This window comes from Tachypleus tridentatus, chromosome 9, assembly GCF_004210375.1.
Source record: "Tachypleus tridentatus isolate NWPU-2018 chromosome 9, ASM421037v1, whole genome shotgun sequence".
Taxonomy (NCBI): Eukaryota; Metazoa; Arthropoda; class Merostomata; order Xiphosura; family Limulidae; genus Tachypleus; species Tachypleus tridentatus.
The window spans coordinates 126515192-126542741 of NC_134833.1; the positions used below are offsets into that span (position 1 = coordinate 126515192).

The 27550-nt window shown below is 29.9% G+C and overlaps 1 protein-coding gene across 4 annotated transcripts; it reads left to right on the top strand.

The window, feature by feature from the left end:
• The first annotated feature begins 308 nt into the window (after nucleotides 1-308).
• Nucleotides 309-27165, top strand: LOC143226311 (uncharacterized). 4 transcript variants are annotated; one of them, XM_076457102.1, is made up of 7 exons: nucleotides 309-447; nucleotides 3546-3650; nucleotides 9754-9804; nucleotides 18006-18086; nucleotides 18293-18352; nucleotides 25201-25271; nucleotides 26357-27165. In XM_076457102.1, the coding sequence occupies exons 2-6, from the start codon at nucleotides 3552-3554 to the stop codon at nucleotides 25240-25242; spliced, it is 333 nt and encodes a 110-aa protein (XP_076313217.1). In that variant the 5' UTR covers nucleotides 309-447; nucleotides 3546-3551; the 3' UTR covers nucleotides 25243-25271; nucleotides 26357-27165. The 4 variants fall into 4 exon arrangements, with proteins under 4 accessions (XP_076313217.1, XP_076313219.1, XP_076313218.1 ...); XM_076457104.1 differs by having other exon boundaries at nucleotides 18027-18086; XM_076457103.1 differs by lacking the exon at nucleotides 309-447 and adding an exon at nucleotides 3154-3308.
• Nucleotides 27166-27550: the final 385 nt, after the last annotated feature.

The following is a 27550-nucleotide window of genomic DNA, read 5'->3' on the forward strand; positions in this document are numbered from 1 at the left end:
CAATAAAAATAAAATTTTTGTAAGGTATTCGAATATATTTTTAAATTTAAATTTTTTTAAAATCGTTTCTCACCACTAACGCGGGAGTGGTATCAAGTGATAGCAAAAACGATTGAATGAGACCGATTATCACTGTTTATGTAAGATTAAGCATAGACCAATGAAAGTATAAAGTCAAGCGTCACGTGACTACGCTAATTGGTTATATAATTACAAAACATAATTATTAAAAGTTGCAAACATGGTATATAATATTTTTAAAATAGCATAGCGGAAAAAGTGACTGAATCTGCTGCAATATCTTGGTTTCTGGAGAGGAATAACCAATCGTTCTTTGGCGGGAAGGGTGGCATCCCAATAACCGGCGTACAAAGCAAGACTGCAAAGAACCGTTGTTAGCGTCTGTAGTTGGAGCATTTTCGTATTTAGCAGTGTTTAGGAGAAACTGGAAGTTGGTATAAATTTAAGGGATTATTAGTTTTAAGTTAAGCCTTCTATGTTATGTACATACTCTTTCATGATACTAGTAGTGTTTAGTATTTCTAACGTTAGTACGGTGGTGTTAGTTCGTTAACAAGCCCAGGGACGCTGATGAATATTGACCGTTATAATGGTAGTTAATTTTGAAAGGTCGAATGTAACACTGGTTAACAGTAACATTACGTCTATTTCGGATTGAGGGTTGGCGAATATATATCCTTCTGAACTAAGCTATCTTCTTAGATTATCAGTATCATGCAGTAACTTTGGTTTTGTTAAATATAATTGTCATGTATCAGCTTCGGTGTAGTACTACTTACTAGTAATGGTAATTCTGGTTAATCGTATATTCACGGGCTCAGTTCAGTGGGCCTACTCATACTGGAGAATTAGTGATTTCTACAATTTCGAAGTTACTTGTGCACTTTCACGAAATTTGTCAGTCTTTTACTGAGTTTTGGTAAGAGTTAGGAGTACGTTACATACAAAATCTGATCTTTTAATAAAGTAATTATTGTAAAGATTTGTATGAGAATTTACTGAATCAGTTTGCATGATAGGAATTTGTATATGATAATATTAAATTTAAATGACAGCAAAATAAGTTTTGGACTATGTATACTGCTCTATCCATTAAATTAAAGTGAACCTAAAAGAAAAAAAACAACAACTCAAAACCATCCCTTATTCAAATTTTTATCAAGCTTTCCCACATCTGGGACAATCTGTTCTAGAGATCAACTATTCTGTTAGGGGGGAAAAAAAACGTTTTCTTAGTATAATATAACTTCTTTCTTAGTCTTAACATTCTAACTCTTAAATATGAAAAAGTTGATGTACTTCAATTATATCTTCTCTCCCTCTTCTTTTGTTAAGGGAAAACAAGTTCATAGATCTTAACTTATCCCAGTATAACTGTTCCATCCCATGTGTCATTTCTTCATAGCCTTTCTCTGAACTGTTTCTATTAATTCAATATTCTTAAGTGAACAGCACAGTACTGCATTTGTGGCCTAACCAGTAACCTATACATTGGCATTATAACCACTTTAAACTTGTATTAAGTATTTCTGTAGATACAATTGTGATGTTTTAGTATGTCTAGGAAGTGGCATAAATATAACATTAGTGTATATGTAAAAACAGCTGGTTTGGGTTGAGAAAATTTTTACGTAGAAGAGCAAACAATGTTTGGACCTTCATCAGATTTCTCGTCATCACTGATTATTATAACATTAATTAGTAATGGATTAGTGAATATTAATTTTGTCATATTAGACAATTATATATATTAAAATTTCTACCATGTAATAAGTTTCTAGTGACTGGAAGGGAAGACTTAATTTCGGCACATGTTACATATTAAATTTATTTCTCATTGTCTTTTTTTGGTTGCTTATTTAACTAATTTAAGTTAGTGTTTTTATTTTGTTCCTTTTCTCTGATTGTTGAAAATGTATAATTTTAATATTGCCATAAAAATTAAATGCAATTGTCTTTCTATTGGTAATTACTAATTTTAATTTCTGCTTTAATACACCTCAAGAAAAAATGGTGTTATGCTTATCTGAGTGATGTTTGTTTTTAATGCACCCATTTCAACTGTAAATTGCAGGCAGTATACAAGCATGCCACAGTGCGATACAATGTAAAAATTTCGTATAAGATAATAATTGGTGTTTAAAATAAATACTGTTCTGTAGTTAATATATACCATAATTCTCATTTCAATTACTTAAACAAAATTGATAATAATTAAGATTCTATTAATTAATCTAGCTCGCACTGTAACGGCTGTTTTTGAAACTGCTATGTCTCGCATCCCAGACAATTTGGTGAACTATAATATTATGAGAAACGTCTTGATGACATTTATATATGGTAAATGCAGTGTGGTTTATATTGTTTTATATTATTTGTTTTCACTAAGTCCTAATAATAGTTTAATATTTAAGAACAAAAAAGTCTTGGTGATCTAACTGGGCTGTTCCATCTACTAAACTGTAAAATAAGGTATACAGGCAATGTCTCACCAGGTTTGGAGGGGGGAGGACAATGTCTCACCCAAATATTTTTTATTACTGCTTTTGAAGACATCTTAAATTCATTTGTTTGCAGCTGTGGGTTTGTTTGTTTGTTTCAAAGTGTAATCTAATTAGGTAGGTAATTATAGCTTGTATTTTTCAAGGTGAGAAATAATGCATTGCAAAAAATTCAGGGGATTGCATATAAATGGCCATCTTGTTAGAAAGAAATGGATTTATTTCAATAAAACAGTTGTCAAACAGATTTTTTAATTGAATACAAAAGACTACAAATTAAAAAAAAAGATTGGAAAATGCATGTTTTTATGACAAAAACATTGAACACAAAAAAAATATAAAAATTAGAAGAATTGATGGTCAACTTCATTTGATTATCACATTCAAGTCTTAGTTATTTTTCACAAAGTTTGCATCTTATGCTTTATCAAACTAATGCCAAATTTTTGTAAAATTCTTTATATTTGAATAGGAATGCAACATTGAAAGTTAGTTTGTTTTAAAGTGAGAATCCTTAATCATGGAGGTGAGACATTGTCCTGGATCCATAAATAAGCTTAAAAGACATGTCTTATTTAAATATTTCTTAAGCCTTCTATAAATTTACAACATCAATCTATATCTACAGACAACTCATTCCAAAAAAACCATCAACAGCTGTTAGGAGACTAAAATAAGAATAGCTGAAGATGATAAAGTCTACCCACCTGCAACTTGTATTTGTTCACCCCTAATCCCACTATTTACATCATTAATTATGGAAAACAGATGAATCATTGACAGAAGGTCAGGATGTGTTTTTGATATTTGTTTTTAGTTTGACATTTACAACATGCATACTAGAAAATACAAATCTTCAAAAAGTTTACACAGTAACAAGAAACCTTAACTTCAGACTAAGTTATTGTAATAATGTTGAACTGGTTATGGTAACTAGAAGAGGGGAAGGGGGGAAAGAGACCGAAAGTTTGTTTGTTTTTGTTAATTTTTGAATACAGAAATATTGTGTTGCATTAATCATAGGTACAAATGGCTGATGAGGGTAGTAATGCAACAGAAGCTGCAAAGCGTGGAAGAGGTCGACCCAAGAAAGCAGACAAGCCTGAAGAGTCATCCAAAGATGTGAAAGTAGGTGCTTATTGGAAATATTCTTTCCATAATTTTGGTGATAGTAGTTGTCAGTGTACACATGTATGTCAAAATTTTTAGATTGATTGTCTGTAATCATTTTTTTGTTCAACTAAAAATGTATTTTGGCATGTATTAAGGTGTTATTTATCTTCTAGATTTTTATAGCTTCATAATGTTTTGCATTTCAATACACACAATTCCTGTTGGTGAGTTAGGTCTGCATATTTACTAAATATCTTTTACCTTTATTACTAGCTGGTAAGCACTACTTCAGTGGCTGCACAAACTTATTCAGCACTATGCTAAGATCCTTTTTCTTCAGTCATACTATCAAATTTTTTTATCTGTGTTAAATGTGTGATCCAAATTATAATAAATAATAAACTAAGTACCTTACCTTGCATCTCATATAAATTTAAGGACATTTCCCAAATGCTTGTCCATCTGACCAACATCCTCCATACATCTAGAAGTACCAAAAGCTTATTGTCATTGGCAAACTTTTACTAGTTTTATTCTTGTATGTAATATTAAACCACACCTTTTCCATCATCAAGATAACTTTTTCAAGATATGTTTTTAAAGAGTTCATGCTGGCTCCCTACTGTGATATAGTATTTGGCTAAGTGACATTATAAACTTTCTTGTTATTCTCTCATATCCTTTAACCCAATCTTGATAAGGCTGGTCAAAGGCCACATCATCTTGTTTGTTGACTTTCATTCAAAATTATATTGAAATACTAATTTGTCAGTAAGTTTGGTATCAAATTGTACAGTATAAATCAAATATTAGTATTATATATTAGTTAATTTCTTAATTTAAAAGTTAATATTAAAAGAACACACCTAAATATTGATATTTGTGAGTCATAATATGTTAACTGTAGCATTGGTTCAAATCAGATATTTGTGATTTTTCAAAAGCAAAACTTGTAGTTTCGTATGAATTAGGAAGGCAAAGTACTGATATTGACAAGCAATAATATAAAAATAAGAATCTTTTTATTAATTTCTGTTTGCTGAGAAATCACTTATTGAAGCAAGCTCGGTAGCCTTGCTTACCTCTTTCCTTTTTTGAAAAGTTTTGTATATACATACATCAAAATGTAAGGATAACCAGTTGAAAGGTCGGAACATTCCAGAATTGGTTTTCTCAGCCATTTTCTAATATAATAGTACCTTCTCTTAGGACAAAGCTTTATGCTGGTGAATTGAGTCTTTAACCTGTTTGAAGTTTCATATTTTTTTAGACTTAAATACAGCTTAGTTACTAACCTTGAGTTATAATGAAATTCAAGGATACTGATATAGTAATTTGTCTAGTATTTTATTTCACATTCTTCGTATGCATAATTTCTTGAGGCGTAGCAACCTATGACAAGGAACAGCCAAGTGCAGATGTTATAGCTAGATGAGACAGATCTTTGCTTTTTTATTTACTGTTCTGTGTTTTAAAAAAATGTTTTAAGAACTTATTTGCAAATAATAATAATAATAATATATATACATATATTTTATACTATAACTTTTATGTTACTGTATTTTAAAAAATATTAGTCTACTAAAATACAGCCAAGACAGATCACTCTGTAGACTAAAGGCCAATTTTATTCTGTTGGACATGGGTGCATTTGCACTGTCTTTGCAACTTCTGGAATGTCAATATGAGTAATAAATATATATATAGCATTATGAAACTTAAGCTGTTTAGACTAAACATTTCTATTTTTGTGTTATAAGTTGTAGTAATTCTACAATGCAAAAAAAGGCATTTATATTTCTTTCCTGATTTTTTTTTTTTTTTTTATAAGCTATTTATGAGGTTAATCAAATTTACAGACCCCCATAGTTAGGGTAGAGAAAAATAATAGACGAAATACAAAGTCTTATTGAAAACAAACATTTCAAGTGTATTTAGGAGGTTTTAGAAATAGCACAAATAATATTTAAGATTTCTGGAATGAAGATTAGTTTTTAATTTCTACCACATTTTGTAAAGATACACGTATTGTAACAAAAGTTAATTACTTATTGTGGGTATGAATTGATATATTATATCAAGCCTGTTGTACAAGGGTTAACAATTGAAGTAACATTAGCATCTCTCTATCCCATAGACACCAGTCCTCTCTCATTAGATTTGGTAAAAGAGCTCATAACACCCTGGGAAAACATTATCTAGTTTTGGTGCTTTCTTGTTTTTGTTATTAATCTCTCTTTAAATTATAGGGATTCGGGTCAATTCGAGTACCCATAATGGAATGATCAGACTTAGGATTATTACTAACCATCCTCTTTTTGTAACAGGGAGTTCCAGAGATTTACAACTTCCAGCATCTGAAGTGTGTAAATGATATATATTTTCCATAAACAAAATACAAAATTATTGTACACCAAACAACCGATGAAAAGTATCTACAGTACTATTACATGCTGAATTCACATGATATTTTTAACACAGCCATACTCCCACCACTTGTAAAGTGGTATTAATAATATTTCAATGATTCCTGAACTTTTCTTTGCCATTTTGTGAAGACAAGTGGATGAATGTGTGAACCAGACACATTGCATTAGCAACTTGTTGCTTGAGCAGTAAATGGGCAGTGGTATATCGGATAACTCTTCATGCTCTGCATTGGTTTTCTGCAGTTGTTTTGGTATTCAAAAGCATTTACTATTTGAAAATATCTAATGAAGACTTAAAAGTTATTATTAATTAAATACTTTTTAGTTATATGAAGAAACAATCTTTACAATAAGCTATGTGGTTTGCATTACATAACTGAAGAACCTTTAGATTGAAATGTCTAAATCCAACCAATGGAGTATCAAAAAAACTTAGGTAAGTGATACATTACTTGACAGCAATGTGCATTACATTGTAACAGGTAGATATGTAAGCTCATACTTGATTTTGAACATTTGGATGTTAGTTTTCATTTATCAGTGTAATGGAACTTCTTGTATGTGGGTTTTCAATTGGAAGTAATTTATTAGGACTACATTTTATCTTGCCATGTCTTGGATTACCAGTTAAAAGCAATAAGCAGTTTTCTTAACATTGTTTTAAGGAGGTGGTTGTGTGGCACAAAAGGTCAATTTGTGGTTACAGCTATTAATTGTTTTTCATTATAGATACATAATTCATATTGCAGTATAAATTACTAATTTTTGACTGGAATAATATTGAGTAAATTTTGTTATTTTGATGATTTGAAAATTTGTGAAATTCCCTATTTGTAGAAACAGAAGAGTTACTAAAGCCTCTTTCATAATTTATATTTCATTTTGAAGAAGTAAAAGGAATATCATCCATCACAGCTTTTTGCTCAACAACAAATAAACAAAGCCTTGTTGGGTTGAAGAATATTAATTTTCCAAAAAAAATAATTGGTTGACCTATGTGTTATGTCTGTAAAATTACATTATCTAGTGGTTTTTTTGGTTTTTTTTATCACTTGAATATATTATTCACAGACCTCTTGAAGTTGGAATAACACTTCTGTCATGAACTGTCCAGTTAAAGTTTCTAAAACTTGTGGAAAATGCTGGAATTACCAAATTTTCAATTTTCTACACAACCTACTGCTTTAATTAATAGCACAAACAAGTATAGTAAGTGTTGTAGGTATTAAACCTATCATTTCAATTCTGTGTGCATAATTAGCCATTTACTGCCTGAACTGTATGAATGTGTTGTAACAATAATTGCATGACCAGAATGTTAAAGGCTGACCAAGCATCTTATACTAAAACTAATTCACATTACACGTTAGAATTTTCAATGGACACTTATGAGTAATGTTATATTGAGATATTTATTGAACATGTGTTTTGTTAACTTTCACATGTAGTTAGTCTGAAATATTATGTCATGAATAAAAGGTAGTGTGTACAAGGAAGTGTTTGATTTCTCAGGAAAGCAGTAGGCAAAATCAAGTACTTGTGTGATTGACGTGGAGAAAGCAACATCATTCTGTTTTTCATATTAGTCAAACTTACATTTTTTAGGTTATGAATTCTTGAATACATATAGATTATTTGTGTGTATGTATATGGTGTTTTTGTTTTTAAATTTCAGTTTCAGCCATTTCAGTTGTTTAGAAACCAGTGAAATAATATCTGTCAATAAGAAAAAGAAATTATAGTAATGAATAAAGTTGATTGGTAGTTGGGGTTTTATAGTGTAAAGCTATCTGTGCCAAACAGTCTAATAAGAAAAAAAAACAAAAAAGGAAATATAAAATAAAAAATTGTAGAAAAATAAAATACACCAAATAGTTGTGAGCGTAGGTTTGAAATATAACAGATTAGATAAACTATTGCTGAGGCTAAGATAGCATATCATTGGTCCAGGAATATAACAATAAATGTTAAACATTTTAACTTCTCTAAAACATGACTGTATACTGTAGTGATCATTGTAATGTTTGTTCTTTTATCAAGTATAACATTTGCTGTTTTAATCTTTTCAAAACATGAAGTGTGGCAAGAGCAGATTTACTATTTATATGTGGTTATGACATATGGGATTTGAGTTTATTAAATGGGTGCACATAATGCTGTTTCCATTGTGGTGGCAACACAAATTGGATGGCTTGACTAAAATGTGTTAGATTGATCTTTGTTAATTTGTGGTGAGATGGGTCAAGAAATATCTTCTTTATAGTAAGTACAGTAGAACATATACTTCATATATTTTAATGTGTAGATGTGGAAAAATAATTTATTGTAGTAAATGTTACATAATTACGAAGTCAACAGAAACCTTCTCCACGTGGGTCAAAGGCTGAGTTTCAAAAGTTTGTTGAACTATTATGAATTTGTCATAAAGTTTGTTATCAAACTGTAGCTTATAATTTAAATTTTAGTATTATACATTATTTTGTCTTATTTTAAAAGTAAGTGTTAAGCTCCTAAACACTAAATTATTTTTTTGCCATGTGGTTGGTTGAATGCAACACTGCTTCAAATGTAGATGTTTCTGATGTCAAACTATGAAGTATAGTTTTGGATGAACTAGGAACTCAAATTACTGATATTGACAAACTAGAATATCTTATCTCTGCTCTTTGCTGATATATCATTCACACACTGAATCAAGCATAGTGTCTCACTCACCTTTTTCCATTTTTGGAAATGTTTCCTGCAATACTTATGTTTTGTATAAAGTTTGAATAACCAATTGAAAGCTCAGAATGTCCCCCTAGTGGCTTTATTGGCTAATATATATTTCGGTACCATTGACAACAATAAGCAGTGGAGAAAAATCTTTCTTTGTGAAATATTATTTTTAAGGTTGTGTTCAATGTTCATAAGTCAGGTAGCTGACTGCTTAATTTTGTGTAATTGCAATTCTGATATATTTTAAATATAAGTGTTATTGTTACCAGTGGTAGTAAAATTTTTCATTGTGTGATATCAATGGAAAGGCTACTGCAGATTTCAGAAAAATAAACAAAGTGGTGACTATGTTTGTTTCAACATAAAAAATTTATAAAATAGGAAATGTTCATATTTGTTAGAATTCTGCCAAAATAGTTTTTCTTCACAAAATGAGCAGATGGGGACTGCTAGTAGATGGTAATGGTTACTTAAATGATTTTACATCATTCTGTTATACAGTTGACTTAGTATACTTTTTGCAATTTTTTTTCCTAATTAATTAGAATTTAGCTTTTGTTTTTACATAAGCATTTTTTTCTGTTTTTAACAATTGTTAATTTAGTTTATGTACACATGTTTTTGCCATTATGATATGATTGATTTGGCAGTGTTTCAGAAAAGTTATGTTGTTTTGTTGTAGCAAATTATTGACAATGATAAACAAATTAAAAGAGACTGGGAAACTTTATTTTACAGTGATGTTAAAAGCCAAATGATGAAACAAAATATATTTTATTAGGAAAAGCCATGCATGTATGTGAATGAATTTATAAACTGTGGTTTAAGGGGTTGTCCAATTGTTGAAAAACATGCAAAAACTAAAAGGTACATAGACCTTTGAAGATACAAAAACACAATCTATGCATCTGGCATATCTTGGATTGAGTAAGAAGCCATTTACTTTGATTTTATTTTTATTACATTTCTAGGAAGAAAAACAAGGTCGTGGAAGACCACAGAAGGCTGACCCACAAAAGGAGGTGAGTGAGGATGTACATCAGTGGTTGTGACAAATTAATAAAAGCAGAGTTTATTTGTTAGAGAATGTATCCTCCTGTTAGTTTCCTTTACACTGAGTGTAGCAGTCAATTATCCTTTATAGTTTAAGGCTCTTAGCAGTGTAGATCTTCTACTTAACATTTTAACTGTTGGTACCCCCCCCCCCCCAACACTTCTGTACAAATCATTGTGTTATGTTCAAAATTGAAGTATCTTTTAATGCAATTTGTGTGAATTAAATTAACATTATAATGTATGTTATGATTTGAAGTTTTATATTTAATTTTTAAGCCCTATATTTTAAAAGAAACTTAAAAAAACTACTTGAAACTCCAAATGCATTATTATGAGACCAACAACCCATGAAAATCCTCTACTTTGGTGTTTGTATCTTCAATTATATAATAACAGTTATATAAATGTTCATCTAGACATTAAAGTATTTATTTAACCAATTTACATGTAAACTTAAATGTACACTTGAATGTATTTAAAACAAGTAATAAATTTTGTCAGCCCCTGGTTGATGCCACATCTGTCTTCAATAGATTTGTTTGAGTTTTAAGCTTTAGTGTAGAACGCGCGCACACACACACACACACACACACACACACACACACGAATTTTGTCATTAAAAAGGGCTTATTTTGCACTGATCTAGCAGTGATTATTTTGAAATTTGCTTGCAATTGTCATCACAAAGTGCAAGTAACATACTAGTATTGTTGGCTGCTTGATTGACTATAATGCTTATGGTTGTTTGTTACTTAAATATGTTATGTTATAGTTAGAGATGCAGTTAAATTGTATTTAGGTCTTGCTGTTATACTGTATTTAACTCTTTCCATGCATTCAAAATTTTATTGTACTGTTATTTCATGAACTTGTATTAATGGTTGTTTGGTACCAAACTGTAGGTTATAATTAAATTTTTGGTGTTATACATAATTCAGTTTCTTAATTTCAAAGTAAATATTAATCAAACACACACAAACATGTTGTTATGAGATTTAATGCATTTAATATACACGTTTTCATTTTATAATTTGTAGTCACCCTACAATGAAAAAGGCATAATTTATATTTTCTAAATTTATGGTGGTGATGAGATTGGTCAAATTGACTGAAGCTGTAGGAAGATTCATTAGTGAAAATAACAGATAAATTAAGTTTTTTTTTAAATGGTTGATAATTATCTGGATGTTATAAAGATTTTATATGAGAAATTTTGAAAATTTTCTGGATAAAAATATTTGAAATCTTAAAATGAAACTTTGTATGTTGGATGCAAAAAGAAAAAAAGGCATGAGAAAAACATTACTTAAACCTTAAAACTTAATAAAACAACAACAACAAAAAACCCTGATATCTTTCATATAAAAGCACTGTAATGTTTACTGATGTGTTAAATTTTGTGAATATATGCTTACTAATTTAAAAGTTATGTCATGAAAACTATATAAGAAGCATAGTATGGTTATGAGGTCTGTCTCAGGACGAAGCCTGTGCTGATGTATTAGTTATATTTCAAAATGCATAATTGAAAGGTTTAAACATTTTTGAAATGTATACCATACTTTACATCAGTTCTCAAGGCTTACAATATTATGCAGGGTATAAGAATTTTACTGAAGGGTTGTGCATGTCTGGGAGACGTACAATAGAATGCCTGGAGGGCACCATTGATCTGTGGTAAAGGACAAGAAAGGAGATGAAACATTAAAAATGAACTACACGTGAAAAGATAAACACTTCAGATTATGAAGTAGAACCTTGACATGAAGTGCACCCTTTTGACTGCATCCAAATGCCCTCTGTAACAGGATGCTTTTAATATCAAGAATGAGCCGAGCAAAGCTTGATTCCGTATTGACCATACTAAGTTTGTGAATTTTAAAGTTTTCCCTTTTGTTTGGTGGATGGAGGACATGGGCATTTGTGAATTGTAAGCAGCCAAGACATGGGGGTTGTCAGTAGGCCTCAAGGAGTGGTTTAGCTGTGCTTTTTTTTTATTATTATTATTATACTTCATAATGTTTCAGTGTACTTTTTTCAGAGTTTAAACTGTAAAACGTTTGTTTTCTATGTATATTTTACTGTCATAAACAAAAGTAGAAATATTCTGAAAGTAAAGCAATAGACCACCACTTTTGTTATAATACTGTGTTTATAACACAGTAATGCAATACTCTCGATAGCAACAAAACATGCATGGAAATAAGCCAACTTGACTTCTGCTCTGAGAACACAATGTGGAATTTATTTTATGTATCTTAGAGTGTTTAAAACAAAAATTCCCTGGATTACTAAAGTTAAACTTTGAATCTCTAAAATGTTTATTACAATATATGCTTAAGAGATGATTCAATAAACATTGCAAAGGTCTGAATATTGGTCAACTTTCTGGGTTGTTAGGAATTTTAGCAGTATACTCTTTAGGTATATAAAGATAATTGTCTTTAATCTGGATTATTGAGGTTCTCCTAATTGCAAGATTTATTTTTTTGATAAGTAGTAGATGTAAGAAAGAGACTAAAGGTCTGCCTTTAAAGGCACAGTGCCTCTTTTTTCGAAGTGCCCATTAATTGAGGTTCTGCTGTACTTTAGTGTGCATGACACTACTGTAAACCTGTTATGATTAACAACATGACATATCTATTTCTTTCTGACACTGAGCAGTATCTAAATATGTAAAGGGGACCAAGGAACCATTTTAAGTATAATGCAAATATTCATGCTAAACAATTATTGGAATTTCTTATTCTCCACAGAGTTAAACAGTTCCCTCTTTCATGATGTAATTTATGATCAGACAGATGGAAACCCTGCTGGATCTGATGATAAGCAATTGTAGTCATAGTAGCACAAAAAATAAGTAGCTAGGAAACTGCCAATGTGGGTTTGAACATGTCCTTGAGAAATGCTGTATTGATAATACTTTTTTGTTATTTAAATAGTTGTCACATTTCTAAATTTCTTTTCTTACCTTATTTCCCAGCTTTTCAGTATCAAGTTTACATCTAAACTTGATATTCTGGAATTTGTACTTAGGACTTCCTATTTTTTGTCATTGTTATTTTGTGATGGCTTCAGAGACTAAAGTCAGCACACTCTATGTGCTAATGAGCTAAGCAGCACCATAGTGCTATATCTTTTAGTGTTATAGTTTTATAATGAGACAATACTTTATTATGGCAAAGTTCTTTTCAGCTGTATTTATGCCACATTCTTGATTTAGGTCTCTGTAGATCTATGAAGAATTATCCAGTATTAGGCTTCAGATCATATTTTGTAATAGCTGAAGTACCTGTCCCCTAAACAGGGACCTGAATTTAGGTTAATTAAATGTTTCTTAGGATGTTAAAAAGATGCTTCCCTTGTGTGCAATTGTAAAAAGCAATCCCCCCCCGTAAAAACTTGTAATGACAAAAAACCCACTTGAAGTAAAAATGTATTTTAAAGATGGCTGGTATGGGTATTAGCACTTTAATTAAAATAAAGTACAGATCAACACTTCAACCTTTTAGGTCATCTTCAGGTTAACAAAAAGAGAGCTGAACTACAACATTGGTAAATATAGTGTTGATATTTTCTATGTAACATCAGCCAGGTTTGTTTTTTCCAAAAAACTTTTAGCTTTAAATCTATTCTTAATCAAATAAATCAAAGCCTTAAGGGCTAATTTTGATGTAATATCTGTCTTCATGAAAGTCTCAACCACTGAAGCTAGCAAGATGGCTTTAGAACTTTATCTAAGACTACCTACTAATAAATGGCTTAAGTATGGGCAGTCCTATATCACCAGTTTTAGACAACAATTTTATGACAAAGATTGAATTTCAAGCAATCAAGTCAGCCTTACACCCACACCATAATGGCACAAATATGTTGACAATACAACTGCTGGATTCACATCTACAGGACACACGCTTAATTTTTTTCAACTACATTAACTCTATACACCTCAACATTAAGTTCATCTGTGAATAGTAAAAAACTAACCAAGTAGCATTTCTAAACCTCTAGATCATAAAAACCAATACATAATTCAAAACAGAAATCCACAGAAAAATCACCCATACTGGATTATACATTCCATGGGACTCAGCACATGAAACAAAACAAAAACTCAACATATTAAGAAACCAAATTACACAGCGACAAAACTGTGCTCACCCAATAAAATTAACAATGAAATGAGCAAAATAAAACAACTTCATCAAATTTCCTTCAAATACTGTTGAAAAAAATTATATGCACACACCTTAATCAACAACAAACGAACAATAATAAATCTCAAGATACAGCAAACTTCAAAACTCAACATCATATTCCCAACATCAGCAAAAAATAACCAACATTTAGAAAAAACTTAAAATGCAGTTACCAGTAAACACCAAATTTATTGAAAACCTGCTACAAAACTAAAGTCCAAACTTGTGTAAAAAGTACACTAACATTACTTGTAAAATCTGTAAGATTGAATCCCACTGGAACGAGTAAAATTTCCAGTTTAGACATGGTGAACATGCAGTTCCTAAATTATATATAATTGTTGAGTGGAGCATTATACTTGCTTTTCTCAAGGGAAGCAAGACATTTGTGAATAAAGTTATTATACTGTTTATGCTATATTTATTAGAATAAGAACAAAAATGTGCATAAGTACACAAAATGTTAAATTTATTTGTAGAAAGTGTCCAATTTCAGTTTTTTTTTTTTTTAATGGGCTTTCTCATGCAATTAAAAGAGAATGCCAATTCTATGGCCTTTTCATGAAGTTCATTTTCCCCTTCATTTTTTGCATAAAATTTGATAGCCTTGATATAACTTAATATTTGTGATCAAGTAGAAAGTTTTTTCCTCACTATCTTTTCCATTTTGTTCATCTTCTAAATCTCTCACACTTTTACCATCTTGAGATTCTATTGTAGATTTTAAATCAATTTCTGTTAAAACATTCTTGTCAACGTTTACAGAATCACCTGCATCAATCTTTTCAATCGGAGTTTGGATTTCACTAGAATCGTCATAACAAACAACTTCTCCACAATCTCTGCTATTATCAAGAATAAATCCACAGTTTCAAAAGCACTTTATTATGCATTTAATTGAATGACCTAAAAATGCAATTGCGACTAACACGTCAATTTTCGTGGTAATTTTAGTTGCTCTCGTATAGTTGTCCATGTTTGCAGTAATATGCTGAAGCATCAATTTTCTCTATTTCAATTTAATACACTGTATAATTCTATTATCTAGTGGCTATAGAACTGACGTATATGGAGGTAGAAAGACTAAATGAACATTTGAAAGTTGAATGTTTGGGTGACAAGTTGCATTATCTAGGAAAAGTAGAATATTTCTATTTTCTTGTCTCATTCTTTTGTTTAATTTAACTGCAAAAATAATGACAGCAGAAAAAAAAGAACAGAATATATTTAACCAATACATACTGTAACAAAATGTCCAATAATTTATTAATATTTAATCAAAAACATTTTTTCTGTGTTACTCAGGTTCTAATCCTACTTGTTGATATAGATGAGGTAGGTAAAAGATAGTTTTCCATCCACATTACACAAGTTCTGCCATATGGAGGACTTTTTATAAGAAAAATCTTGGATAATGCTGCAAAATTTTGATATTTCTGGCTTGTACATATTTTCACCCTGTGCAGTTTCTGGGATAGACAGGTTTTACTGCATAATGCAACAACTGCCATTACTTTATATATTGGAGAAACAAGCAGAAAAATGGAAACCGGATTCAAAGAACACCTAAACACATTTTTGAACATGGCAAATCAAAGAAACACAACATAACAATAGAAAAACCCAGATACTAAGCAGGGAAACAAATGCAAATTGAAAGAAACTACTTGTACAACAACTAAAACCAAAATATAGGAACATCTTTATACCTATATTAATTAATAGCCTAACAGGTAACTGCAATGCTCCCTACAATTATGTACCTGTTTACATTCTTGCCCCTTACCAGCAATAGTAAGTTGGAACATTCTTTGTTAACCTGAACATGACTTAAGAAGGTTGAAATGTTGTTCTGTGCTTTATTTTAATTAAAGTGTTAATACACATACCAGCTATCTCGAGAGTACACCTACAAAAACTGCAGAATATAAAACTGAACATTTTTGTGTATCTCCCTATAGATTCAATAAACCTACATTACAAATTTTGTGAATACTCATTTACAGGGAGAAAAGTAATGGTAAAAAGCACAAAAATTACCATAAAAAATCACAAAACGCAAGGGAAATTTTTATATACCCACTAACGGACCTAATAAACTTCCATGTCATTTCTGGTAAAGATCAATCCATAGCCTCCAAAGTGGTTACATGGACAGACAAGAGACAGTACTGTTATATAGATGCTGCTCTTAAAAGTGCATGGTTAATCTTGTTTTAACTTGTACACCTATGTCCATTTTCTTAAAAATTCTAATTTTAAGGCTGAACATTTCTTGGTATTTTTTTTATTTTCCAACAATTAACTGTCTTTACATTCAAGTGGGAGACTAACATAAAATGACAGTGTGACCACATCATAACTTGCTTCATGAGGAGTGTGCACTCCATTTCAAAATGTCAAGTAATGAAAGATTATAACCATTTTTTTATTTTTTATAGTGTAAAAAAATTTCATTATTTGGCTTAATTGTTTCTTGTGTATCTACTTCCCGGTGTTTGTCTTTATTTTTTCAAATTATAGTATTGCTTCTTTGTCACAATTTCCATCTTGCTCAGTATCAACAAAATGGTGTGACATAGTACATTTTACCAGTGAATGGCTGGCATGCAGCTGAGAATTGTGTCATTATGTGTTAACAAACTAAATGTTTTCTCTGGTATTAGCAAAAGTGTGTGGATATGCATTAAAAGACAATACAAATATTTAATTCTGACAGAACTACCTATGTAGGTTGTCTGCTTGGAAATTGGAAATTTGACTCTTATTTGGAATGCTGTCTTCCATAGAATACTTTTAGAAGATGCCTGAAAAATATTAATTATACTAGTAATATTAATGTTTATTATAAAATAAATGTTTCCATATTTGAAATATATTGAATTCCATCCCAAAATATTTATGTACCAAGAAATGCTATACAAGATATTATGAATTCATTTTCTTATACAAGATAATTAAAAATTGTTTATTTAAAAATGGGAAACGGAGATTCTCAAAAATGTACAGAAACAAGTTGAATCAAAATGTGAAGGTTGTTTTCAAGCCTACAACAGTGAATCTACAATAAGTAAACAAGTTAGAAGTAGTATATACATTATTTTCTCAAGTTACAAATCCCTTTGATATCATGCTTCATGATATGTAGAGATTTATAACAATATACACATTTTTGATATCTAGTAAACCATTTGTAAAGATACTAATTTTTGATGTAAAACCTTAACTGACTTTTTTAAAAATGAATTCAGAGTAAATATTGAAAAGTATTTCCTTAAATTTGAAAATAATGACACAAAATTTACACACACACACACACACAAAAGATTCTACAATGTGTTGTAGGGGAAATAATTGGGATTCTTTATTTAAGTACTTTATTCTGTATAAGTGAACTAATTTAGTTGTCAAACATATTGGAGACTGAAATGCTAACTTTAAGAACAGTTTTACTGTCTACTTCGCTGGTTGATGTACAGTATTATAATTATTATCTTTCTTTTTTGTGAGTAATTACCTTCCCACTTCTGGCTGCATACACTGGAAGGTTGTAAGGTGGTGGAATACTGTGGGCTTGAGCTCCACATCTGCTTATTTTTTGTGCCAACATGTAAGGTTGCTAAAATTGAAGTGAAACACAATTTGAGTCTTCTTTCTGTTGGTACATCAAAGAATTGGAACATGTTATATAATGATTTATCTTATGATATGTGCCCTTTTGTTGGATATTTGCTTGGTTTTTTGCATTTTCATTTTTTCAAGTACATTTTTTCATTTTATTTTTCTACAAAGTTAAATTTAATCATATTTCATCAAAGGTTTGGATATGCTGTATAAAATTGATGTTATCCTTGTAATATAATCTATCTAACAGAATGTTTGTAGCTTGCTTAATTAATTAATTATGAAAAAAAATGTTATTAACTTGTGTGGTAGAAGTAGGACATGTATGTGTATAACAGAAGTAGTTTCATGTTTTAATTCTTCAGAGTACTGAAGAGCCTCCGGTAAAGCGTTCACGTGGAAGACCAAAAGGAACCTTTAAAAAGGTGTTGTAGTAGATTTATTCACCTCTTATTTTTGTTTATTGAAATGTTCGCAGTTTGCTTTGAGATTGAAACTTTATGGAATTAAAAATTAAATATTAAGAAATTAAAACTACTGTTAAAATATAGCAATAAACAGGTTATTCATGATTCTCTTTTATGCTTAATGCAATATAGTAATGTTGTTTGATATTGCTTCTCCTTAAAAGAAAGGTGGAAAGCAGTCTGCACCCGTTAGTGGAAGAGGTCGTGGTCGGCCCAAAAAATCGGTAAGTTTTTAAGTGATATATATCAAAATATTTCATATGTAGTGTAATAGTTGTGTATATATCTTATATATAATAGACATATCTTAACACTAAAACTACCAAACTAGTCATTCAGACTATTTTCACTTTCATGTTTAACTCTTTCGTAACGGTTCACACATTTGTTGACTTGCATTCAAATTTTTATTGAACTACTGTTTTATGTATTTATAACAATAAGTTTGGAATCAAATCGTAGATTATAATTCAAACTTTAATATTATATATGAGTTAATTTCTTAATTTAAAAGTAAATGTTAAAAGAACACATCTAAATATGTTTTAGTGAGTCACATGATATGTTGAATGCAACACTGTAAAATTAGATGTTTGTGATGCCAAAATACTAAGTCTGTATAAATTTGTACAAATTAGGAATTCAAATTACCAATGTTAACAAGCCAGGATATAAAATAACCTCTTATCTATATTTTGCTGAGATATGGTCTGTGTACTAAATCAAACACATGACCCCACTCACCTCTTTCTATTTTTTTTAAACTGTCCCTTATATACACTTACTTCAACATAAGGCATGTGAATAATCAATTGACAGCTTAGAATGTCTCTAGAGGAGTTTTCTCAGCTAGATTAATCTGTGAAAAGGCTACCATATTCTTTCAAAACAAGAATTTCAAGAAGGTAGATTGTGTCTTTAGCCTGCTCCAAGTTTCATATTTTTTAAAATCTAAATACATCTTGGTTACTAAGCTTAATAAATTATAATGGAATTCTATTGTATCGGTGTAGTTATTTATGTTTTTATTTTGTTATTCAACTATATATATAAAAAATGAAAAAAAAAAATTTATTCAATATCCTCCACGAAATTTTAAAAGGGTTAGCAACCAACTTGAAAGGTTGTAGCTAGAAGAGATAATTGTTAGCTTTACTTCTTTATTTATTGTTCTGTATTTTAAGAAAAATAAGTTTAATAATTTATTTTAAATGGTAATAAATTGTATACATATATAATGTATAACAATTGAAATGTGACTATATTACAAAATACTAGTCCAGTAAGACACAGCCAGGACAGGTCACTTTGTAAAAACTAAATGTCAGCTCTATATTATTGAATATGTAACATTAATGTAAATCAATGAAAGTTATGTAATGTTAGCTAGGCATGAATTCAAAGTCAATATAATAAAAAACGTAAATATATATAATAAATGTTTAACATTAGAAGACTTAATCTACATACACTAAACATTTGTATTTTATGTTGTAATATGTAGTTATTATAGCATAAAAAACAATTCATATTTATTTCATTTTTTTTTTAATAATTGTGACAAGGTTGGCCAAGTGACAGACCCCACATTGTTAGGGTTTAGAAAATAATGTAAAATATAAAGTCTGATTGAAAACAAATGTTTGAAATGTATTTAGGAGGTTTTAAAGACTACACATATAATATTTGAGATATTTGGAATGAAAAATAGTTTTTAATAATAACATGAAATCACCCTACACTCAGACTAGTAATGAAACATTCTTGATATTTTCACAAATAAATTTTTGACAAAAATATATCATGAAAAAATGTTTTTTCTGTGTACAAAAGAACACCAAATTTTGTGAGATAAACATGTTGTATCAGACGTTATAGTGCAGATATTTAACATATGTAAATGTACTTGTGTGTATTATACCAAGCCCATTGCAAGAGGGTTAACTGCATGAATACAAGATACACCATTTTCTGTTTAGTATCTTTCCTAAATATGTGTATTAGATATTTTTATGGTGTTTGAAAGGAAAGATTGCAAAAATAAATGTTATAATCACTTCTCTTTAGAATCACCTAAAACCAGTCACTTAGACTGTTGTTTACAGTACATGCTTTTATCTGTAACAACCTACAATGCAAGTATCCTGTAGTTTCAGTGTAACAGCTTATCTCTGTCCCCATTGAGCATATATCTCTTTGATTACATTAATTTTTACTTATATTTTGGTCCTTGAATCTCAAATATAGTTTCTGCTTACTCCTTGATTTGAATATATCAACATAATCTACATGTAATTCTGTCAATTCCTTTGAAAACTGGCACCTACTTATTTAACAACCTGAATATAGTTGGAGATGGAGACACTGGCAGTTACTTTACTGAAACTCAAAAGTGGCTCACAAAAGACATTTGTCCGTTCAACAAGTGACTGAGATATTTATAACTTTGAGAGAAGATGAATTTGATGCATTAACTACAAAGTGAAAGTTAAGAAAATGCCACTATCACAACAACAGCTCTCCAGATGCAGGCAAAACCATGAAAGAAGCAGTAGTCCTGGGGAATCCTTTGGAGTTACTGCTGTTTCCTCCTCCGGCAGCTGTAGGTATTTCAGTTATGCCAACCACTTTGCCAGGGACAACAGTACCATGTACAGTAACTTCAGCTGCATCACTAACATGAAGAAGTATTCAGGAAACCAGTAAGGATGGAAATTATCTGAGAAATTATAAGTCCTGGTGTTGAGGGCATGAGAAGATGGGTTACAAAAAATGTTTTCATAAAAACTCCAGGTCCCAAACAGTATAGAAAATAATGGTCATTGTAGGTGTTTTTCATTTATTGATTAATGCATTAATGTTACACCACATTCAATTATGTACTGAAGCAGGCATAAAGGATATAGAGCAATGGTTCCTAGAAAATATTTTTGGGGAATTATAAATATTTATTGCACTGTTGTATGGTTATGGAACTTACAGTGGCAAAGGTATTTATCTGAAGAGCTTTTGGTCTGTGCAAGGGGGAACTCTCTCTCTCTCTCTTTATTTTTTAAACAATGTTATGAAATTGAAGTATTTTTATTTTTGCATCCTGACTTGAGAACAATGAGAACTGGTGAATTTCAGATAGATAAAGTTACCCTGGCATTCATTGTTTACATTGAAAAGAGCATTGCCTGCTATAAACCATATGGCAGCATTAAAGTAGATAAGCAGAAGTTTCTCACTAAAGCATGGTTTCATTGGAAATAATAAATGGTAAACAAATGGGAAAATTTGCAGGCAATTTTTGGATAGTAGTAAATGTTGCCTGAAAATACATGATGAAAGGTTTCCTCTACCTGGACAAAGTTGAAGCTTCCCTAACTGGTCATTCTGTCCCAGAATGTGGTATTCAGGTTGATGGCACTGTATTTGGGAAAATAGAGGAATGCAGTTACAGACAGTTTTAACTTATCTGTAATTGGTATTAAAAAAACTAGTCTTGTTGGAACAGAATAGAGTTTCAATTACGTGTATAAAACTTGCATCTACAGGGGTACTCCAGTACAGTTTTGAAACATGTTGACATACAAGTACAAGCTGAGGAGGAATATTTACATTTTTAGTTCTCTCCACATGTCAACTGATGATGCAACTGGTGAGAATTAAAAACCAGAAACTGCTTTTTATGATCAGGAAGTATGGGGTGGACATTGCTGATCAGGTGACAATTCAATATTCATTAAAAGCTGGTTCTTTACTGGTGGTCATTTACTTTACTTAGATCTTAGGCTTTGTGGGCCAGTGATTTCTCTGTTTTGTACAAGGAATGCACTGGATAAAATATCAGTTGGATGTATTTCATCTTGAAACTAGCCACAGAGCTGTGGCAAACGCAGGTACATTCGAAAACTGCATAGCACCAGTCATGTCAACCTAACCCTAGTTTTCTGCATCAGATTACACACAAAGTATAACTGCCAGGTTGCTTAGTGTAGTAACAACTGCACTTGATAACTGTGTGTTGTGTGAAAAACTTGTTTTTGGTAAATACAGCAAAAGTTAAAGAATGTCACAATGATGATGGTAATCATATTTTATTGAACTTGCAATTGAAGTGAATTTTAGTACTCCATAAATTTGTATATATTTTGTTAATAGTTTTCTACAGCTAATTGGACTCTTTGTGATGTACTTTACTTTTATTAGCCGGCTTTACTCCTGTGGATCTGTGATTCTATTAAATAGAATATAGATAAGAAATATGATTTATAGTTTGTAGAAAGTGTTAAATGTGTGTAACATCTAAAAATGAGTTTTTATTCAAAACATATTCAAACATACTATAATTGGGTATTTATTTACAATATTTCTTTCAATTTGGTTGTATAGAAAATAGTTTATGGCCATGTAAAGATTTTTTCAAATGTGGTTTCTCTTATGGATTTTGATACATGTGGAAAGAAAATCATGTTTTACTATTTTTCTAGCACACGTTTTGGATAAATTTGTATAGTATCTAAATACTGCATACTTTTCACATGTCAGCTCACTGTAGTTTCCTTTTGATACTGTTTTCCTTATAAATCTTTCATTTTACTCCAACATGTACATTACTGTATTTGTGGAAGGTCCAACTTCTTTCCTTGGTAAAATAAACATATATTGTTGCACTCAAACCTTATGCAATTTTGCACCTTAACTCTCTCTGCATGGGCTTGGTCAAATTAATGCACACATGACCACTTTGTACTTGTTTAATTGTTATAATTTTGATACTGCTAAATTTTAATATAGCATGTATATCTTTGTTTGGCAGACTTTCAGTAAACATGACGAGTCTGTCACAAACAAATAATGAATTATTTTAATAAACGAAAAAGATTTTCCTTGAATATATCATGTCTTTCTCTTTTAACTAGTTTAAGCACAAAGTGATTTGCAGGTTAAGAGTAAAAATACTTCATCTCAAAAATCTCAAATTTTATTTGCATAATCATTAAAACATGTTAATTACATTTGAGATGTTTGTTTTTGGTAAAACTGTATATCTTGCCTGTTATTTTTTCTATCCTAACTCTATACAATGTTTCTAAATTTGGATGACCTTGCAACCTCAAAACAATTAATCATCTAAATTACTCTCTTTTTTCTTTTTTCTACAATGGCTTAAAATTGTAACATGAAACTACATTTGTTTATCGTAAGTAACTTTAAACTTGTAACAATATGCATCTATTTATACTTACTGTTTCAATGCCTTTTGAACTACATCTAACTATTGTTTGTACTGCTGTAAGTTGTAAATTGCTTGGGGAACATGGGGCTTATGCTGTTGGATTTCATTATGCAGGAGCTACTCTGGGATGCTCGTGAAAATTGTTTTATGTTTTTACTTATTTTACCCAATCTAACTTCAACTAATTTAAAGATATTGTTATTTTTGCATTTCAGTTACTTTCGTAATAGATGTACATGTGAAAACATGAAATAAAGTACTTACCTGTTTTTTAGCTGTTAACTGTCTGTGACACTTAATCTTTCTTTTTATACTAATAATAGTGGTGTGTTAAATAATTTGTATTTAATTAAATAATGTACCAAAGAGCATAGAATAATAATGTGCAAAAAGCAAACAATGTCACAACAATTTTTTTACAAGGACTTTCACAAATTTATCTTAGTTAATCAGTATGTTTCCTGTGAGAAGAAAGCTTGTACTAAAAGAGAAACTGACAATTCACTTTTCAGAAAACAACATAATATATCATTTGATAGGTGAAAACCTGAGCTTTTTGTTGTTATAAATAATATAAAATTAAACATAAGAGAGAACTATTAATAAATCTTTAGAGATTTGAAAAGTAAGTGTGGTAAGAGGGGTCTGATTTTCTGTTTCATTGCTTTTTAACCAAACATGATCAAAGATTATAAAATTTATAATAAGAACTTCTATAATGTTAAAATGTGGTTTATTAGCTACAATTTTATGCTATAACTAATTGGTATAATGTAAATATTAATTTAATTTAATTGTGAATGAAAATCATTAAAAACCTTGTGACATGCACTTTAAAGGACCCTCATGCAGAGAGTGGTAAGGGTGGAGAAAGTGTTCACATTTTTCAGTAGTGGAAGTGAATGAAGGAATAGGTTGACCACGTCTGAGTTAAGAAACACTGTGTGGATATGGTTTTTAAATGATGTGTTTTACTTGGAATGTTTGTAGAATTTCATGTATCTGCATAAGGTTTGTGATGTTTTATAACACCTATAGCTCATCAGTTGAGTGATAAACTGAGCAAGACATTTCTGAATGGAAACAAAATCCAAATCACCATATTCAGAAAGGAACATAACTTTTAATAGCTTGACTCGCTCAGATGAGGTTGTAACAACTCTACTTGCTCTTTGACACCTTTTACATGCTCATGTGTTAGTCCATGCAAAATGTTCTTTGACTGCTTCTCCAGTTACTTATTAAGCCTGGGAAGAAAAAAAAAAATCAATCTTGAGTTATTTTCAGTAACTTCAGAAGTCCATATGAACAAATGTTGTGAATGAAAAGGAAAATGAGTGGTAAAAGTATGAATTTCTTCCACTTATTTCCTTTAATTGTCAGGGTTTATATGCATTTAAGTAATACAGAGTAATGTAATTATTTAAAAATGTTTTCACAGATTGGCAGCTACTATTTTTATAATGGTCTTACTTCCAGTTTTCAAAGGTGGCTAACTGTCCTTTCTTTGTATACTTCAAACTACTTGAGAAACGTAATTGCAAAACCCTGTTTTAAGTTTTAATAAAGTTAACTAATTAATAGCTTTTAGGAAAGCAATCGGATTTGTTTACAGTGTTTTTTTATTTTGTAGTTGGTTATATGGATATTTGAGTTTCTTATTATTTTGGAAGAAATTTTCCAAAACAGTGTAGTATGGATATTAACTTTGCTTTCAGTTGAAGTTTTTGAATGATTACTTAATTGATGGAAAGTTACTGAATAAATTTCTTGAAAAATAATTTAAAAATTAGTATAACTCCAAGTAAGAGATGATAAAAACATGTAATATTTCTTCTTAATTAATAGGATGTGACAGCAAAAGAAGATGTGGAGAATGATGCTGAATGAGTCCACCTTTGTTGTACAATCTTCATCGTGTAAGCTCTTTACTCTGTTCATCCAGTCATTAATCTAGTATTTTAAACATACATTGAGGTTTAAACATTGTATTGGGAAAAAGAATTTTATTGTTACATTTCTAAAGTAATTTTTACATAAAAATTGTGTAATTTCCATTGAAAGGGACTTGAAGGATATTGGTCCATTATGAACTTTTTGTTGACAAAAAATATCTCATCGAAATTATGCTTATGTATTTTGTGAATGCTGCATTTTTGTAGAATATTTCTTCAGAATTTAGCTATTTCATGTTCTACTTGTTTCTAATGAATTTTAATTTATATCTAACTTTTACTCCATTAACAATTTTTATATAATAAATTTTCCCATTATCTTCATACCTTATTACAGGTTATTGTAATTTATTGTGTGGTGTGTAATTATTTTATTATTTCTTTTTTATTTTAGATAAAGAAGTGGGCAAAAACCTTATTTCAGAATTTACAGTGAAACTAACTAGATGAATTTTATTTTGTTGTTTTAGTAAATTGAGTGAATATTTCTCACTGATATTTACATTTCACAGTAAATATACATAAATAAAACTTGGTTAGTAAGTAATATTTGTAGACATAACACTAATCTTATGAAACAGAGACTTGTGTCAGGTGATACACAACTTTTATTAAGGTCACCTACTAAAATGATACTATTGATTGTCTTATGTGACATATACATTTCAGTGCAGTGCAAACACTAATAAAAGAAAACATTTCTAATCTTTATTTTTATTTAACTAGTCTGCAATAATCATGAAGTCATCTTGCTTAGATACAGCTTGTATTCATAAGTTTAAAGTCTTCCAGCTCTTTTGTATATAAATATATATATTTTTATTATTTTATCTCAACTTAATAAGCATGTGAATTAGAATTTGGTTCTAACGAGTTTTCAGTTCTTTTATATTTATATAATTTGTGAGGATTAATGTTGTGATTTCATTTTTATATCTGTGTTTTGATTGCAAAGGAGTGGCAGTTCATAAAAAAATTTTCAAACCAGTTCTTCCACAGTTTGGTTCATTCATAACTTAATAACACTGTAATTTTTCTTTCCTTTACAGCAACCAAAATCATCAGTTGGAAGAACATATTAAAGTTGCCAAATTATTTTAACCATTTAGAGGTCATGCAGCAGGCACAGAAAAACAAACAAACATTTGGGGATTTGATATTTGTGTGTGTGTGTGTGTGTGTGTGTGTTCAAAAGGAATACCCTGTATCAAGAAATGGATCATTATTAACAGTAAATTTGCATTGTATTTGTGACATTATGTGTACTAGTATACAAAAAAATAAGTTTTTTTTATGTTGGTGTTCTTAGATTTAAATGTTAAGGAATGGTATGGTTACAGCAGCATAGTTATGTATAGCCGTATTTTCCATTTTCTTTTGCATGTGACTTTGAGATTGTTGAAAGATCTGGGGAGTGTTTTATTTTTAACTTCCTTGACTGCAGTATTCATTTAAGTTTCATTAACAGTTTGAAAATAGATAAGATAATCTTATTAAACAGATTAACTGTGTTTAAACAAAATTCAGGCACTTTTAGAAATTATGTTACTGGTAAAAGCACACATTCACTCACGCTGCTTAAAATTATTTTTTTTAATATATATATATATATTTATTGGAGTAAATGTTACAAACGCACAATAGTAAATTTTTGGTCTTAATGTTTTTAAAAAATCTTTAAAATAACTTTTGCAGTTTATCAACTTTTAGTTTTAAATCATTTAGATTTGTCTTTTAGACTGTGAGCAGTAAAATTTGCATGAACTGTTGTTTTAATTTCCCCATAAATTTCATGTTTTTGTCCATTAATATGAAATGTTCCCATTTCTACATCGGTAATAAAACTTAATCTTTCTTATATTGTCTTGACCAATTTTTGATGGAGATTACCTTTTTTTTTTTACTACTACTACTACTACATTTTAATTGTTTTTCAAAAATGTCTCATTTAAATTGTTTTTACTTTACAGCATGAGTAAATTTTTCCCATATTACACAAGACATTAATTTCACGAATTATGCCAGGAAAAAATCATTTAAAACTTAAATAATTAATATTATCATTATTTATGGAACATTTGTGATTGGGAAGGATATCTCATTGCCTTCCATAGTTTAAAAATGTATGGAAGTTTTTGTTGTAATGGAATGGCTTCTATTACTAAATGGGTATTTTATTTGTTAAAAAGAATGCAAAGTCCTGTGCACTTAATGATGATAAAAGCATTTCTCTGGCTGCAGTT